The following is a 19,349-nucleotide window of genomic DNA, read 5'->3' as shown; positions in this document are numbered from 1 at the left end:
GACCAATTACTATATGTGGAAACACCATCTCAATATGTGGCTCCGTTTTCGAGTTATTAGGTTTTAAGTATTTTGACCTTTGACCTCGATGGCCACTATTTTGGAACTTGTAGTACCTGGTGACCAATTACTAGATTTGGAAACACCATCTCAATATGTGTCTCCGTTTCCGAGTGATTGGGTTTTAAGTGTCATACAAAGGGTGTATGCCACATAAACTATAGGACCCAGGTAAAAATAAGTATGATATTCGTACTCAGCATGCTCGAAAACCCCCATATGCCGAGTTTCATCCAAATCGGTTCAAAGAGCGTATCCAATCGCTATGTTACATAGGTATTCATTGTCTTAAAATAGGGGTTGAAAAAATTTTTTTATGTAATTTCTGCTATGGTAAAATAGGGATTGGAAAAGTAATTATAAAAGAGAACGATTCCACCCCTAAAATGGAGGTTTTAGTGTGTTACGTACTCTCAGTGTAATTTCTGCTATGTTCAATTAGGGGTGGAGAAAATGAATACACCCCCTGTGCTATGTCCCCCATGTTTCGTAGTCTCTGTCATGTTGAAATAGGGGCTTGGAAAATATGCTCATAAAAGGGAATAAATTCACCCCTAAAATGGAGGTTGTTGTGTTTATTATCTGCTCTGCTATGTGTTCGTAACTGCTATCTTACATAGTCTTATGCTAAGGGGTTGAAAACGAATACACCTCTGCTATGTGTTCGTAAGGGTTGGAAAATATGCTCATAGGTTGTTATGTGTTACGTAGTCTTATGCTCTGCTGTGTGTTCATAATCTCAGTGTAATTTCTGTTATGTTAAAATAGGGGTTGAAAAATATGCTCATAAAAGGGAACGAGTTCACCCCCTAAAATGTGCTCGTAAAAGAGAACGAATACACCCCCTAAAATGGAGGTCATAAAAGGGAACGAGTTCACCCCTAAAATGGAGGTCATAAAAGACCATGGGCTCACGTTGTACGGTGGTCAATTCCCAAGGGGTGGGGGCTCGTAAAAGGGAACGAGTTCACCCCTTAAAAGTGGTCATAAAAGAGAACGAACACACCCCCTTAAAAGTGCTCATAAAAGGGATTAAATTCACCCCTAATTTGAGGTCATAAAAGACCGTGGGCTCACGGTGTACGGTGGTCATTTTCCCAGGGGCTTGTGAGTTGTTCTCTTATGGCCTAGGTTGTTCCAGATCGATCCATTTTCTACTACTGATAATCATTTCCAATAAATATTTTAACAGCAGTCTTCTCAACAAGAAAACAAAAGAACAATGATATAGTCAATGCTGCAAACAAAAGCCAGGAATTTGTTTATTTTTCTACTTAATGAATACTTTATAGATGTTTATTTAATTCCATGCTATTTGGTCTAATGTACAACAATGTATTTCAAAATATTTACAATTGTACCTCTTCCATTCAAAGACATAGGTGTAAAGTGTTTGCCTTCACTATATATTTATTTTCAGATATTGCTATCAAAGCAAAACATTTTAAGATAATCTTATGTTTGGAATGGATATTGTAGACACTATCTTTCTTAAGGCTGAGAAGAGCCAGAAACAAACTAAAAAGAATTTAAGCTTGGGTGTTTGAATGACGGTTAGTGTGCGTAATATTTATCTCACTTTTACTCTGTCAAAAATAAAATAATGATTTTACACTTACTTTTAGAATAAATACTTCACCGGCATAACTATAGATAGAGGTTTTATTAATAAATATTTGAAAAATTGCCAAAACATTAAACTAAAGAAAGCTAATCTTTAAAAATATTAGATTATAGTATGTTAGTCAATATTATTAGCTTACTTATATTAGCATTGCATTGAACTACTATAAATCCTAACGCACTTTGGAGCAAAACATTTCTACCAAAAAAAAAAAGTATCTCGTAATGAATTTTAAATAAACATTAGAACGTATATATATATATATATATACTTCCATTTTACTGGTAAATATACTTATTAACAAAATTATCTTCTGTGATTTATATTGTCAATGTATTAAAGTTACAATCATAGTGTTGCAGGATTTAGTTTTAGGATTTCGATTTCTGGGCTTTCGGCGTCTATGAATATTTAACAAGTCACATATGACTTTCATCATGTGAAGAAAGGGGAGGAAGAGGCCTGGAGTCATTATGTGAGATACCATCCCAACATTTGCCTGGTGAGAATGAGGAAAACCCAGTAAAACCTCATTCAGCATGGCTGCCCTGAAAAAGAGTTCTACACTTTATTTACCGAGCTCCCCACCGAGAATTGAACCCGGGACTGCTCTCATCGAAGGCGAGAGCGTTGCAACTACGCCATGCGGGGCCACCACAGTAGTGTAGTTGTACGTTATATTATATATACTATTTTTAAAGTAGTTGCTTACGTTAGGTTATTAGACAAAATTCTGGAATATGATAATCAACGTCCCAACGGTAGTTTTATAACTTCCAATAGGAAAAAATAATATTAAGTGTAAATGTACTACTGATAGATATTGCACATGTAGCGAATACAACTCACCAGGCAACAGAAAATATTCATATGATGCGCTCATAACACGCGAAAGATAAGTCCAATAAAAACACACAAAGTTTTCAATAGGGGATTTCGTTATCAAATTATATCCCCACCGCAACATATTTATAGGCATGCGACAATAATTTTGGACATGAGTGTACCCTCCTTTCTTTAAGCACAATGTTGACTCAAGCTTAAGTCCTCTCTAGTTTATGTCAATACCTACAACTGGAATATAAAAGTCTGTATTGCCACAAATAATCATTTTATCAATAGAAGTATGAATTCACAGTCGGCGTCCACAAGCCTCGCACAGTCAATATATATGTTGTAGAAGATGAATTTTACACTTTAAAAATAATATTCATTAAGAAATAAAGGTGATTTGTAACACATCGAATGCACTTGTAAATCTGGTCCACATACTTCAGGCAATACTTCTTTATAAATGCATTTTTCTCACTTAAAATCGCTGTTATATAACCAAATAATGTCTGTTGTGTTGACGTTGCAAGATTTATAATTGTTGTTAATGTACACAAACAGATACACTGTCGAATGACGTTAGATTTGATCCAATGCGGTTCATATATCATGAAATTTAAAACGTCATCTCGAGTCCAAATGGCAGAAAACTTCTTAGATAATCTGATATCAAAAAATAAATAATACTTTTTACAAGCCTGAAGAAGATAAACACTCTAAAAATTCTACAACTATTTTATTTTAATTTACGGGAATCAAACTGGAAATTTCAATAAAGTATATATGTCACTCCGCTTTATGTCTACAAATATGATGAGTTCCCTTAGAAATTGATATTGTGTATTTATTGGCCTTTGCACGTATGTGATCTATAGTATATAGATCAGTATCAAGCTATAACATATTGTAATACTATGAAACATATTCGCTTTAGCATGTTGTAGCAATATTTAGATTTGAGCAATCATATTTATGTGTCCTCAAGTTATTTGCTGACCATATTTAAAAAAAATTAAAAGAGAACAAATAGAATATTTAACAAAGTACAATTTATCATACCATATACAGCGATCACAATGATTAGGATGAACAAATAATAATAATAATAATAATAATAATAATAATAATAATAATAATAATAATAATAATAATAATAATAATAATAATAATAATGTAAAGTTGTACGTAATTAAATAGCAGTTAATCTGAATTTATAGTGACAGCCATTTTCCTTTTTGGGTTACTCATTTGCTTGCATATAATTTTTGATTCAATTCCTTCATGAACATTCAGTTTATTTAATTATTGTTTCCTTGGTCTTTCGTATTTACACATAGGACACAAATCTAAAATGTCATTTTATTTCAGTATTAGAACACATAAGTTTCTACAGTAAGTGTGAAACTACAGTAGACTTCTGAAGTATGGGAGTTCAATACTAGAACCTAAAAGAGTACATTTATTACTTACTTAGTGCAGAGAGTAATGGCATAGAAATAGAGTTCCTCAGAAGCTAAATCCATATCAAAAAGTCATTATTCGCTATAGCTTCCTGCTTTTATTCTATGGCGATAGAGATTTAAACTGAAAACTGTTAATTAAAACTCTTCCTAATTGAGCAGAGTATTGAGGGAGAAGATCGAACCTACTGTTGTGAAGTTTATAAGGGACTAACACAAACTATAAAACTTATTCCCCAGACGCTAAAACAATATCGAACTCTTTTACTCACCATGCCGTCTCATTTTTGTATTATGGCGATGAACGTTTAAAACGGAAATCCTTAATTTGAACCATTTCTAGATTTAACGGGACGTTAAAGTAGGAGATAGAGCCTACTGTTGGTAACTTTAGTTGCTTGCAGAAAATTACATCTCTATATCTCTTACCGTTCTTGGTTCGTGGAAGAGAGTTCTGAAACCAGAAGTAGTAGTAAATTTCAAGCACTTCCAGTTTCTGTAGAGTGCTTCGAGTTGTGCTGGTATGTTCTTTTGATATCCAAAATCGATTGCATAAACCACTTATCACCATCCAGTAATTTTGGCCTATAGCAACACGTTTTGAAACCGGAAATAGTTCATTTGAACTACTTTTGACTTAAATACAAGGTTATCGAAGATAAAACGTATTATTAGGACGATGAATCAATTGCTAAACACTACATCTCAATATCTCTTAATATTTTATCTCTATAAAAATCTGTATTAAAACCGGAAGTGGTGATAAGTTTGAACTTCTGTTGGTTTTGGTAGGGTGTTCAGGATACTCATCATATATCTTATCTCGAAACGCTGAATCCTTTGTTAAGATTCTAGCTATATTGTAACGGATTTTTCGTTCAATGGCAAGAAACGTTGAAAGCGGAAGTGAATTTGAGACACTTTTGGTTTGAATAAGAACCTAGTGGAGGAGATGGAACTTATTATTAGGAAGGTGAATCGATTGCAAAAATCGAATCTCGATATATCTTACTGTTTTTGCCCTGTAGCTCTCGACAGACAGACGGACGGACAGATGGAGAAAGTCGTTCTATAAGACTTTCGAGAGTCATACAGAGCATAGTTTCGAAGAATAATAATGTAGAAAGGGTATAAGAAGCTTTATAATGCATTGCTTTTGTGTCTCTTTCTATGTTTGAGAGGACCTAAACAAGTGCTTTTCCATCCTAAAAGAATACACTTTAAGTAGAAAAATGTTTATTAACGTTAATAGTAGCAAATCAGTTGATAATTACATAATTTTTATACCAAAGTAAATGCATTCAGCTTGTATAAAATATACATCCGTAATTTAATAAGAAATTAACACATGTACTATACAAATAACTTAGATTAATGTATTTCATTAGCATTTACACAGATGGGAAAAGTAATACATTCATGCATACCCTTCATAAAGTGGATAATATTTTATCTCGGCCTGTTGCAAGAACCTATACCCTGGATAGATTTGTCTGGTAAGTACTTTCTGTAGCCGAAAAAATATTTTGGATATAAATATTCTTCCAGTTACTTTTAGAAAGACTGTATTTTACGTAGTAATTTTAACAAAGATATAATATTTTAACAGATGGATGAAAAGAGTGCCACAGGATGAAACAGGCGACAAAAGTAAAACTGAATGGTATGTCTAGTTGATAATATCTTCCGTACTTGAAATTACTTGTGTATTGAGCATAGTAAAATGAATATTATTTTTATTTAGGTCATGCGTGTCTCATAACTTACGAGTGACTGAATTTATCTCCAAGAATGTGAAGCGTTCTACTACGGTGTCAAATAAATCACACAAAATTTCTAAACATATTATGTTCAAAATTTATTCTCTTAATTTTCTCAACTATTTTAATATCTGATATATAATAAGTATTTTAAGGATATTATCAACTAATAACGTTCTAATTCTCTAATAGTTGTACAACATTTGAGTCGTTTACACTCCAGTCAGTTCCGTTTTCGTTTGTGCAGTTCCTCAACATTTTATCAACTCCACAAGCTCTAACACTGATTCGTTTTATTTTGTACTTATACGGATCACCTATTTCGTCCGCATCATGGTCCTTAGTTGCACACATTGTAGCAATGCATGCACAATCTCACAACGCAACATTAATTTACTATTACAAAGAAAAGTGACAGAAACTGCACGCGTCAACTATGCGCTGTTGTTCCTGCGACACAACACATACATCAAAGCTCTGCGTTCTGTCGAGAATCAGTCGCTCTTTCGTTGAAACTATGGACGATGTGGACTATGATCGCTTTTCCATGTATAGAATATCTCTAGCCATTTGTACAAAGAACTGTGTTGTGTTTCTACGTGTGTTGTTAGACGGCAAGCAAACTATTGAATATGCTGTATTCGCCTTCTGACTTTCGTCATTTTGCCATTTTAGATATTAGTTATGTCATACTTTTCTACATTTTAGATTGACCTCAATTAAGATTCCCAGTCTCTCTCATGGCGACTTTATTGTATGATCTTTCTCATGTAATGTGCATGCATATTTCACAGTAACTATTCTGCAGTTGGCCAATGTCGTACGTTGTAATGTATGTCTATCGTCATTCTTAAAAATTGATATTACTTTGTATAGTTGAAATTAATGTGGATATGATCGATTTGTTTGCATTAGAAAAATATTAATTGCTTTCTTTATAATTATCGAACTATAATCTTGGTATGCTTTCTCTTATGTTCAGTATTACACAGACTTAATGTATATAAATATGGGGTCATTCCACGTCGAGTGAACCTCCGAAAAAAACTGACCATTTTTGATCTCTTTCATTTTTGGTATACTTGAACTACTCTTATGGATAGAAGAAACAGCAAAGTTTCAGATTTTTATATGACATGGTTGTCCAGTAGCAGTCCTTCAAAGTTCGAAAAAAGCATCATTTTCTGCCGACATGTATTCACAAAATTAACGATTTCTCAGGCCAAAATAGAGATAGAAGGCTGAACTTTGCAACTTGACTACTTTTGGAGAAATTTTAATTTCAAAGTCATCAAAGACAAAATTAAACCTTGAATATTACAAAAACCTACCTTAGAAATATTTTGAAAAAAAAATCATAGAAACATGTGAATTTCGGCATCATGTACAGAACGTTTGGTGATGGAATCACAAAGGGATCATATTGATTGAATTTTTTAAGAACGATACGGTGAGAAATCGACCTTTCTGATCTGGCAAATAATTTGGATACTTTATGCAAATAACTTACACAGGTGGTTTGTACGGCCCTTGGAATATGCGGGATCCACAACAGTAAGGGTTGAGTCGAGAGACACTTCCATGATATTTGTATAATCAGTGGGTATATAAAGGAAGAAGGATCTGCAGGGTACAGGAACTTCACTTTCACCATCTGGGTTGATTTGTTTTTGTTCAAAACTATTCCCAGCTACCAATTACTGTTATACTTGCATGTTAAAAATCCATTCACGTCAGCTAAATTCATTCTCTTTTTTGAATCTTCCCATCCTGAGACAGTAAAAGTATGAGATTGCTCATTGGTGGAACAAATTTTGTTACTAATACTGTTTCACACACAGGGATAAAGCTGTGGAATTTCTGGGTACCTGATATTGGCTTTGCGAGGATAAATCTGTTTTCTAATAATTTTCCTGCCTTCTTGTGTTGTTCTCTACGGAAATAAAAGAAATGCATGGAGTCAATATTTGCCTCACACCATGCGAACAGTTGTGATGGTGTCATAATCTTATGTTGAAATGATCGCTGCTGGCTTGCTTTTGCTGCAAGTTCCGCCAAGCTCATCACACACGATATAGAAATTCCATTCAGCCTTGATTCCAAATACAGTTTCATAATGGCACATATTTGAGAATTCTTTTCTGTTTTCAAATTGTGCTACAGAACCATCAGAGAAATAAAATATGTTTTTCCAAATTTGGAAACAACTGTGATCTTAGGTAACAGGTAAGTTTTGTCTGGAATAAATGAACGGTGACCGTATCGTGTTGCAGACTTTTAGAGATGTATACAATGTTTTTGAATTTTATACCATTCAAATCTCTGTACTAGACACCTATTGGAAAAATGGTAGCTTGATCTTTGTTCCAGTGGGAAGATTGAACCTGATATTGCAACACAAATGATTAGTATTTTGCAAAATCCATGCACACTACAGCCTAGTTAACCTTCATGTTCTCCTTTAAGTAGTTATAATATTCAGCCTGTTTTCAAGAGATAAAGGAGTGGCTTTTTAGCACCAGAACTGTTCACACAGACATTCGACAAATTCATCAGCTGTTTTCGATAATGTGACAAGATTATATATCTCAACTGATACCTATTGTCTATAGGTGATATTGTCCACCATTTCTTCATCTATCTGTAAGCTTAACTCAGCTTTGAAATTTTCTAAACCAGGACATAAAGGGCATTTATTCAGGTGACATGCTGCTCTTGGCTTACCACATATGACCTTGGCTAAACAACAATTCCGATCAGTTACTATTATGACATCTCCAAATGTAATATTTAGAGGTTTCAGCACTTGTAGCATTAGTTTCGCGTTCTGATATGCTGTACATACACAGACAGTGTGGGTTCCAGTGCCACCAGCCAAAACAAAGCGTTTTGGTCGTAAATCAGCAAATTTAAAAAAAAAACTTTTCACTGGGATGATTCTTTTTAAACTGCTCATATAATTCCCTTAAGTTCTTCAATACTAACCTTTTTTGCACATGAATTCGAGCGACATCCTTTGTTTCCACTGACAGAAGGCCTTTTTCCTGGCATTTGGCAGCTTATATAATCACTATTGTGGAAGGCATGCACTTTTTCTACCGCAGTCTGATCTAACATCCTTCCAGGTTTTCGATTTGGTGTGGCTAAAATGCCATCTTCATTCACCAACACTTTCACTTCTCTGGCCATTCTGTTTCTGATTTCAAATTCCTCCTGGAGTTTCTTGCACCTCCAACTTTAAGGTAACACTCTTAAAAGTTGAACTTTAGCACCAACGCTTAGATTCTGTTCTTTGAATTTTCTCTTTATGTGCTGGATCATTTCACATTCATACTTACTTTGAACACTTACTTCTGAATTGACACTTGCAGCTGTAAGTACTTTTTATGTCAAACATTTACTGATTTCCATTATTTTTTATTACAGTATAATATTCTTTTCAATTTTTCCTTAGATACACGTGACTCCTTAAGGGTGCTCAAAGGTTCATTTAGATAGTGTAACATTTCATTCATATCTACAAACTGTTCATCTTCAACACTATGGCTTGGCACACTTCCACTGACTTTAGGTGATGAGGAGTCTCCTATTTCCATATGTGTCATCTTATTCAGTTCTTTCCTGCAGCTAACATATATTTTCATGCCCTTCTTAATATTGCCATAACTATTACACACTCAATCTGTAACGCATCGCAGACTTCTTTTCACTTTTGTATGTCTGTTTTTCTTCAGCAGGTTGCAACAGAAAATAGAGTAGATTGTCTTCACTTCTTCTGCCATATTGGAGATGTATAATCACCACATATACGTAACTATCACTAACATCTCACATTTGCACTAAAAACAGTCAAGCTTCGTACAGCCTACACACAGCAGGTCAAATACACAACTGAAGATTACTCAATCTAGCAGTAAGCAGACTGGAGCAAGTTTAAACTAGTTCACACGAGCGGTGATTTCTCTAATGCTCCCAATCTGCAAAACAATGTATAACTTTAGTGGAATGTACCCACTGCGCAGTAGGAAGTCACTTTTGAAAATAAAATGTATTTAGATTACAAAATAGCAACTTTATAATTAGAGTTTTATGACAGTTTCCTCTATGTCAGAAATGTCGATTTCTCACCATATCATATTTCTTAAAAAATTGAAACAGTGTGATCTTATTGCAATCCCATCATCAAAGTTTCTGTAAATGATGCCGAAATTCATATGTTTCTATGAATGTTTTTCAAAATTATTCTGAGGTGGGTTTTGTATTTAAGGCTAAATTTTGTCTTTGATGACCTTAAAATTCAAATTTCTCCAAAAGTAGTCATATTTCACATCAAACGAAAGCGCATTGTAATATCAACAATTTGGTGCAAATTTCATCCTTCTATCTCTAGTCTGGCCTGAGAGATCGTTAATTATGTGAATATATGTCAGCAGAAAATGGTGTTTTTTTTTTCAACATTTGAAGGAGTGCTACTGGACAACTATGGCATATAAAATTCGGAAACTTTGCTATTTTTTCGGTCTCCAGAAGTACGTCATACACACCAAATATTACAAAACTCGGAAGTATCCAAGTTCAAAATGTCCATAAATTTGGTTCACTTGACGTTGAATGACCCTATGTAAAGTTATATTTTTTGCATAACTTGAGGAAGTAACAATAGAAAATGAAAATATTAGTCAGACTATTATGAAACATTATTCTTGTATATTTTAAAGCTTTAAATGCAATTCCATTTTGAACTCTAGTTAACGTAGGAATCCTAGTTCACTTAAATAACAACAAATAAGAAGTGTTGCTCTTTCTCTGCATAACATGATCATATCTTTATTTGATGCATTAATTGAACTGTGATGATGAATCTTGTTCTACTTCTTGCAATTATTGAAAGAAAATGTGGAAACTAATACATGGAGACCAAAACTATTAAACGTATCATGAACTGAATTTTTATTTAATTTATGCACTTTAATACTGAAAAAAACATTACGTTAATGTTGCACGAAAGAAACAATGACAGATGTGTAATTTTTATAAATATACTCGTACAGTTCTATTAGATAAATTACAAGAATTAGAAAAATACTTTGATGCTAGTTTTAGAAATTATCTCGTTACCTACAATGCAATCTTTACAAAATCATTTTGTTTTACAATGTTGTTGCAGTGCATGCAGATGAAACTTTAGATGAATCGAAAAGCTCAGTCAATGAAATCGCTGGAGACGAGGAATTTGTTCCCGATATCAAATTAGGTACTGAAATTTGTAATTCCAATACCTTTTCACATGTAATTTAATTTAACATTTAACTACTCTGGTGAAAATAAAAGTTATACTAACATTTCTCTGAGATGGCGACCCATATAAACATACTGATAACTTACTTATGTCAGTTGATAGATGTGAGACTGAATACATTTTTATGAAGATAATTAATGCATTTTATTCTTGAAATTTTGCTATTTTCATATTAGGATAGGCAATTGAAAATTGCTTTGAAAATAATTGTCACATGTTTTTTCCACGTCGTACTGCCATGTATTTCCTTAAGACAAAATTTGTAAATACAGAAAATACAGATTGCAAAGAGTCGTAGTACTTGTTTTTAAGCCTATTAATATTATAGCAGAACATGTCAAATTGCGAGCGTAGAGAGGAAACTATCTTCATCTATTAGCCACCTCTAGATTTAAGCGAAAAACCCTATGACGGTTGAAGTCTGTGAAGCCCTACCAGGGTAGTTGAAGGTTAAGTTTGAACTTTAAGCACAAAAGTAATATAAAGTTATGTTAGTCAATTATTTCTGCAAACCACCTTAGTTTATTTGGCTAGCTACATTAACTTAATTACAGTAGTTTTATTTCTGAAAATAGAATTAAAATGTAATAGTTTTGTAGTAATACCGTAATTCATGATAGAATTTTATCCTAGTTATACGAAATCTCATAAATAAATCACAATAGAAAATTCTTTATATTCTGTTCAGTACTTCTATAAGAAATTCTAAGATGACAACTCTTAAGATCTAAGTACAAATATAATGTTATTCTGTGTTTATCCATTTGTGTTAGGTAACAGTTACAGTAAAATAGAAAGTCTTCAGACTGCTATGAATAATCAGTGAATTGTTGAGGATTGAACCGATGGAAACTTCTACTATCTACACGAAAGCATTATCGATAAGGTATTTGATAAGAGAGATATATAAGTTAAACGTTTACTGTTACAAATCATGTAAGCCATTTTTTATTTTCTGATTTACTGAAGACATATCTGCAATGGCTTCTCTGGGAAACGTGCCGCAAGTTTCTAGAGCAAATTCACCTTTCGTGGTAACTTGTCGTTTCTCCTTTCAAAAATCTAAGGAGAGAAAAGAATTTGACAGCTTAACCATTCTCTGGACACCTTATCAGCCTAATCTAAACAGAATGTGTATGACGTGAGAAACAATCCGAAAAGTTCCATAGTAAAATAGAACAATGGCAAAACATGACTGAAAGTCTAGAATATGTAAGAGTGCTTTCTCTTTTTGTTCTATGTCATAGTAGTACAAATCAACAAAGAAACTGGCGCCGACCGTCAATATCTTCAGTTTTTCACATCAATGATTAGTTTTTGTCTGACATTGTTGAGCAGTGAGATATGTAACATTTCCAAAAGCATTCCAAGACTCTGTCATATTTGTGCGCCGTCTCGGTACCGAATCCGAGAAAACAAACCGTATTTAGAATTTCATTTCAATAATACTGCGAAAATTTGTGGTGGAAGATGAAGTAATATTTCACCTTTATGAGCTACACCTTACTCTGACTTTTAATATCTTTCTCTGAAAAACTTGTGCCCAGACTGCTAAATCTCAATATCGGTATTATCTTGCACATTACTTTTAGGATTCTTTATAAATAACAGAATTTTGTTACGAATATTTCCCCACCCTAGAAATTCTCATGAATTTGTCCTTACAGATGATCAAGTATTTGTTAATATGGTTGAGGTTGATGACGTTATTTTCAGCTATTCTTTTTGATATTCAACTACATCTGTTTACTGGGGAATCGTTTTCTGTCATCAACAATGAATATATATATATATATATATATATATATATATATATATATATATATATATATATATATATATCAACATAGTTTCAATGAATACACATACACTAATGCTCTGCGTTCTGTCGGGAATCGATCGCTCTTTCGTTGATACTATGGGTATTGTGGACTATGATCGCTTTTCCATGTATACAATATCTTTAGCCATTTCTACAAAAAAACTGTGTTCTGTTTCTGCGTGTGTTGTTAGACGGCAAGCAAACTATTGAATATGCTGTATTCGCCTTCTGACTTTCGTCATTTTGTCATTTTAGATATTAGTTATGTCATACTTTTCTACATTTTAGATTGATCTCAATTAGGATTCGCAGTCTCTCTCATGGCGACTTTATTGTGTGATCCTTCTCATGTAATATACATGCATATTTTACAGTACGTATTCTGCAGTTGGCCGATTTTCTAAATTGTAATGTATGTCTATCATTATTCTTAAAAAAAAAGATATTATTTTGTGTATAGTTGAAACCAATGTGAAAATCAATTTTTTTGCATTTGAAAAATTGTTTTCTTCATAATTATTGAAATTTAATCTTTGTATGCGTTCTCTTATGTTTGTGGTATACACTTTATGTATGTTAATATGTAAAGATATATTTTCTGCATAATTTAAGAAAGTAACAATAGAAAATGAAAATATTAATCAGATTACAATGAAACGTTATTCTTGTAAATTTTTATAGCTTTAAATGCAATTCCATTTTGAACTCTAGTTAAGGTAAGAATTCTAATTCACTTAAATAACAACAAATAAAAACTGTTGCTCTTTCTCTGCATAACATGATCATATCTTTATTTGATGCAATAATTGAACTGTGAGGAACAATTTTTTCCTACTTCTTGCAATTATTGAAAGAAAATGTGGAAACTAATATATGGAGACCAAAACTATTAAACTTATCACGAACTGAATTTTTATTTAATTTATGCAAATTAATACTGAAAAACTTTACGTTAATGTTGCACGAAAGAAACAATGACAGATGTGTAATTTTTATGAATATACTTGTACAGTTCTATTAGATAAATTACAAGAATTAGGAAAATATTTTGATGCTAGTTCTAGAAATTCTCTCGTTATCTACAATGCAATCTTTAAAAAATCATTTTCTTGTACAATGTTTTTACAGTGTATGCAGATGAAACTTTAGATGAATCGAAAAGCTCAGTCAATGAAATCGCTGGAGACGAGGAATTAGTTCCTGATATCAAACTAGGTACTGAAATTTGTAATTGTAATACCTTTTCACATATAATTTAATTTAACATTTAACTACTCTGGTGAAAATAAAAGTTATACTAACATTTCTCTGAGATGGCGACCCATATAAACATACTGATAACTTACTTATGTCAGTTCATAGATGTGAGACTGAATACATTTTTATGAAAATAATTAATGCATTTTATTCTTGAAATTTAGCTATTTTCATATCAGGTTATACAATTAAAAATTGCTTTGAAAATAATTGTCACATGTTTTTTCCACGTCATACTGCCATGTATTTCCTTAAGACAAAATTTGTACATCCAGAAAGTGCAGATTGCAAAGAGTCGTAGTACTTGTTTTTAAGCCTATTAATATTATAGCAGAACATGTCAAATTGCGAGCGTAGAGAGGAAACTATCTTCATCTATTAGCCACCTCTAAATTTAAGCGAAAAACCCTATGACGGTTGAAGTCTGTGAAGCCCTACCAGGGTAGTTGAAGGTTAAGTTTGAACTTTAAGCACAAAAGTAATAAAGTTATGTTAGTCAATTATTTCTGCAAACCACCTTAGTTTATTTGGCTAGCTACATTAACTTAATTACAGTAGTTTTATTTCTGAAAATAGAATTAAAATGTAATAGTTTTGTAGTAATTCCGTAATTCGTGATAGAATTTTATCCTAGTTATACGAATTCTCATAAATAAATCACAGTAGAAAATTCTTTACTGTGATTCTTTACTGTTCAGTACTTCTATAACAAATTCTAAGATCACAACTCTTAAGATCTAAGTACAAATATAATGTTATTCTGTGTTTATCCATTTGTGTTAGGTAACAGTTACAGTAAAATAGAAAGTCTTCAGACTGCTATGAATAATCAGTGAATTGTTGAGGATTGAACCGATGGAAACTTCTACTATCTACACGCAAGCATTATTGATAAGGTATTTGATAACAGAGTATTATATAAGTGAAACGTTTACTGTTACAAAACATATAAGTCATTTTTTATTTTCTGATTTACTGAAGACAGATCTGCAATGGCTTCTCTGGGAAACGTGCCGCAAATTTTTAGAGCAAATTCATCTTTCGTGGTAACTTGTCGTTTCTCCTTTCAAAAATCTAAGGAGAGGAAAGAACTTGACAGCTTAACCATTCTCTGGACACCTTATCAGCCTAATCTAAACAGAATGTGTATGACGACGTGAGAAACAATCCGAAAAGTTCCATAGTAAAAAAGACAATGGCAAAACATGATTGAAAGTCTAGAATACGTTCTCTTTTTGTTCTGTCATAGTAGTACAAATCAATAAAGAAACTGGCGCCGACCGTCAATATCTTCAGTTTCTCACATCAATGATTAGTTTTTGTTTGACATTGTTGAGCAATGAGATATGTAACATTTCTAAAAGCATTCCAAGACTCTGTCATATTTGTGCGCAGTCTGGGTACCAAATCCGAAAAAACAAACCGTATTTAGAATTTCATTTCAACAATTCTGCGAAAATTTGTGGTGGAATATGAAGTAATATTTCACCTTTATGAGCTACACCTTACTCTGACTTTTAATATCTTTCCCTGAAAAACTTGTGCCCAGACTGCTAAATCTCAATATCGGTATTATCTTGCACATTACTTTTACGACTCTTTATAAATAACAGAATTTTGTTACGAATATTTCCCCACCCCAGAAATTTTTATGAATTTGTCCTTACAGATGATCAAGTATTTGCTAATATGATTGAGGTTGATGACGTTGTTTTCAGATATTTTGTTTGATATCCGAGAACATCTGTTTACAGGGAATTAGTTTAGTTTCCTGTCATCACCAGTGAATATATATATATATATATATATATATATATATATATATATATATATATATATATATATATATAAGCTATTGGAATAGTTACTATGCGTAGCAGCAAATAGGATATAATTTAAACTGATTGTGTTTATATCAGCACTAATATTAAAAGTACTGAATATTAAATATCAACATATGTATCATTAATTGACTAATTCTGTATTTTTCTATAAAAAATTAGGAGATAATATTGGAGTGAAAATTATTGATGAAGTCAACCTTGACAATATTGATGATTTACCAAAAGGTAAGCTAAATGTTATTTTATGTAAACAGCGTTACCGACACTTTAAAGATAATTAATTATATTGATAAATATTAGTCAAAATAGATATATTCGTTTCAACTCATTTTACCACAAACACTATTATATATTACTTCGTTTGGCAAATCTGTTGTAAGATTCTAGTTAGGTGGTTTCAAACATGTCTCCCTTCGAAATTTATAGCTTCACTTCCGTAATGTTACAATTTGAAGTATGTCATTTATGGTGTTAAAAAAGTATAAATGTGACAAAGTTTACATTAACATAGTATTGCAAACTTCAATTTATTTCATTTATTATATAGATTATTTATAATTGTCACCTTATTATTAAATAGATTATTGTAATATTAGTCCTGTTTACATATTACTAAATTAAACTGTGCTTAAACAACCTACAAAATCATTGAGAAATAATCCATAGAATATTTCGACTACTTGAAAGTCAGTGCCTTCGATGCGAGCGGTTCCAGGTTTGAATCCCGGTGGGGACACTCAGTCGAAAAATTGTAAAAGTCTTTTTCAGACCAGCTATCCTGAATGAGGCTTTTCTTGGTTTTCCTCATTCACAGAAGGCAAACGCTGGGGTGGTACCTAACATATAGGTCCCAGACCACCTCCGTCCTTCCATTTTCCCAGATATGTGCTTGCCGAGGGACGTGATGGGCTAAATGGCTATAGATGCCGAAAGCCCAAGGATCTAAATCCCAAATCTTATTTGAAAGTCAATGTGAAAATTCAGCGACAACATACCGTACTTCAAGTATTACAACCACAGTATATTCATTATTGCCATATTGCAGTTGAACCTAAAATACATACTTGAAATTAAAATTAGTATTGCAACTAAATACCAAGATCGGGTGCAAAATATTCCACACATACATGTTTTTGATTTTTTTTCATAACTTTGTCTTGCGTGTTAAACTACCAGGCAGTAATGGTGATACACAGAAGGAAACTAGTAACAAATGTAATGCCACAGTAATAACATTAATGTTAAAATGTTATACTAAGCTACCTAGATTTATTATTTAGACCACCTACACTTAACAACTGCATTAAGGATAGTACTTGGTAGGTCATTTGGCAGAAAAGTAGCTGGAGCTCGTGCGCGACATTCAACAACGAATAGGAAATAATTACATTAAATTTGCAGCAGAATACAGTTGAGAAACCCGAAAAGAACGACAATATGAAATACAATGTTATAACATAAATTCGATTTGTTTCCTAGTCAACTCAAGCTCATTTTATGTTCGTTTTGCCACCAAGTATAACATAAAATGAGCTGTCCGTGTCCCTTTGAGCTGAATTTCGTTTTCTTATTCCTTGTATATTCAGAACATAACAAATCTTACATCATACATATTTCATAAAGCGGCGCAAGCGAAAATATGAATTCGCGTTAATTATTCATTTATTTAAAATGAGATTTGGGTAGTGGAAATTATAAGGAATATCTTCAAATTTAGCTGGACAAAGTAAACACAATCAGATGTCTTCTTTTTACAATATGAGAACAAATGTAAGAATATTTTAAATGCTAACAAAACAGCTTAGCACAGTCAGAAAATGTAGATGCAGCATATCATAGTAGCTGAAGCTAGTCTTTCTTTTTAAGTTCTTAATTTATTATAAGCTCTATACATTTATAGTAACAAGTGCCTAAGGTAATTCACAATTATAAACAAATACGAAATTAACTATTTTCCGCACGCTTCGTTCAACGATATATATGAAAAAAAAATCTTGAATTTTATTTTGTTTTTAAATTTTACTCCTTAAATGGGTCCGTCCCAGAACAAAGTAATTCATTATAAAAGTTAGCTTAGTGTAATAAAATTAATGTAAGTCTTATTAGTATAACAAAAATAAAGATTCGAATTCATTTATAGTATACAACATGAGGCAAATATCTGTAATAGGCTATAGTAAGTTGTGAATGGCTGCCGGAAGTGAGAACATACTATCTTGAACAGAGATAAGGGAGGTAGATCTGCATGTATCACTGCACCATCAGTGTATCAGTACTGTACAATGCCATCATGACGACATTCTTTAATCCCATCATCTTTGAATCAGATCGAAAATTTTAAATCGAATTTATATAATATAATTGGGTAATATAGCTTTGGGATATCTTGTCATCACAAGTACACATCTGATGTTATTTGCAACTTTGATAATATAATATTTATTAACCTCATGATATATATATTTACTAAATTGCATTTTTTTAGTAATTTTTATGAGAGCTTGACAAGTTGTACCAAAGAGTTGAGTTGAATTTCAGTTTAGCGTCCCTTTCAGCAGCAAGGCTATGTGAGACGTGGACCTACTGATTAACGTGGAATCCGAACCACATGAGCTCCCGCTCCAAAGGCGCGTACGCTAACCGCTTAGCCACGGAGGAGCTCCTTGTACCAAACTGGTGTGGTATGGGAGGTTTAAAATCAAATTAGAAGAAAATATAAGATTACATAGTGCTAGACGAGAAAAATATGACGCTAGCACTAAGGAGTACAGCGTGCAGTGCGTAAACAGGAATACATGAATATATACAATATATAGCTAAATTCGTTGTACAAAAGCAGAGGAGTGATTCCTGAGAGTAAAACAAACAAAAAGTTCCAATAAACATAAGACGAAAACCTCAGATTTTATTTGTTATAGGCTGCCGAAAACATGAAAAAATGAATTTTAAAAGTTCATAGCTCCAAAATTATGGGATCTACTGTAGCCGAGTTAAGACTTCACTTAGGAACTAGTATGTGCTCTATCCAAAAATACATGTTTTAGAATCCTAAGGTACTCACGCAACAATTTTTATGGAGGTAGTTAGAGAGTACTTTATATCATAGGCCCGTAGTCAAATTCCCTCTATAAAATGTTGTGGAAGCACCTCAGGTTTCTGAAACACGTATTTTTGGATAGAGCACATACTAGTTCCTAAGTGAAGTATTGACCCGACCAAGGTAGGTCCCATAGTTTTGGAGCTATGGCCCTTTGGTATTCATTTTTTTATGTTTTCGGCAGCCTATAACACGTAAACGATGGAGTTTTCGCCCTCTGTTTATTGGAACACTTTTGTTTGTTTTACTCTCAGGAATCATTTTTCTGCTTTCTTACAACAAATTTAGCGCCATG

General features: G+C 32.7%; 1 protein-coding gene across 2 annotated transcripts in view; it reads left to right on the top strand.

Moving 5' to 3' along the window:
- Nucleotides 1-1,491: 1,491 nt before the first annotated feature.
- Nucleotides 1,492-19,349, top strand: part of LOC145692687 (uncharacterized) — a 55,256-nt gene continuing 37,398 nt past the window's right edge. The window contains exons 1-5 of one of the 2 annotated variants that reach the window (XM_081768070.1): nucleotides 1,492-1,613; nucleotides 5,364-5,471; nucleotides 10,903-10,989; nucleotides 13,985-14,071; nucleotides 16,117-16,182. In XM_081768070.1, the coding sequence (XP_081624196.1) occupies nucleotides 5,375-5,471; nucleotides 10,903-10,989; nucleotides 13,985-14,071; nucleotides 16,117-16,182 (337 nt within the window). In that variant the 5' untranslated portion in view covers nucleotides 1,492-1,613; nucleotides 5,364-5,374. Of the gene's footprint in view, nucleotides 1,620-5,363; nucleotides 5,472-10,902; nucleotides 10,990-13,984; nucleotides 14,072-16,116; nucleotides 16,183-19,349 lie in introns of both variants that reach the window. The other variant, XM_081768071.1, reaches the window with a different exon arrangement.

Source organism: Thermobia domestica, chromosome 8 (genome assembly GCF_964235325.1).
Source record: "Thermobia domestica chromosome 8, izTheDome1.hap1.1, whole genome shotgun sequence".
In the NCBI taxonomy this organism is placed as follows: Eukaryota; Metazoa; Arthropoda; class Insecta; order Zygentoma; family Lepismatidae; genus Thermobia; species Thermobia domestica.
The sequence above is the reverse complement of the archived record's forward strand: the minus strand, read 5'-3'. Positions and strand labels throughout refer to the sequence as shown.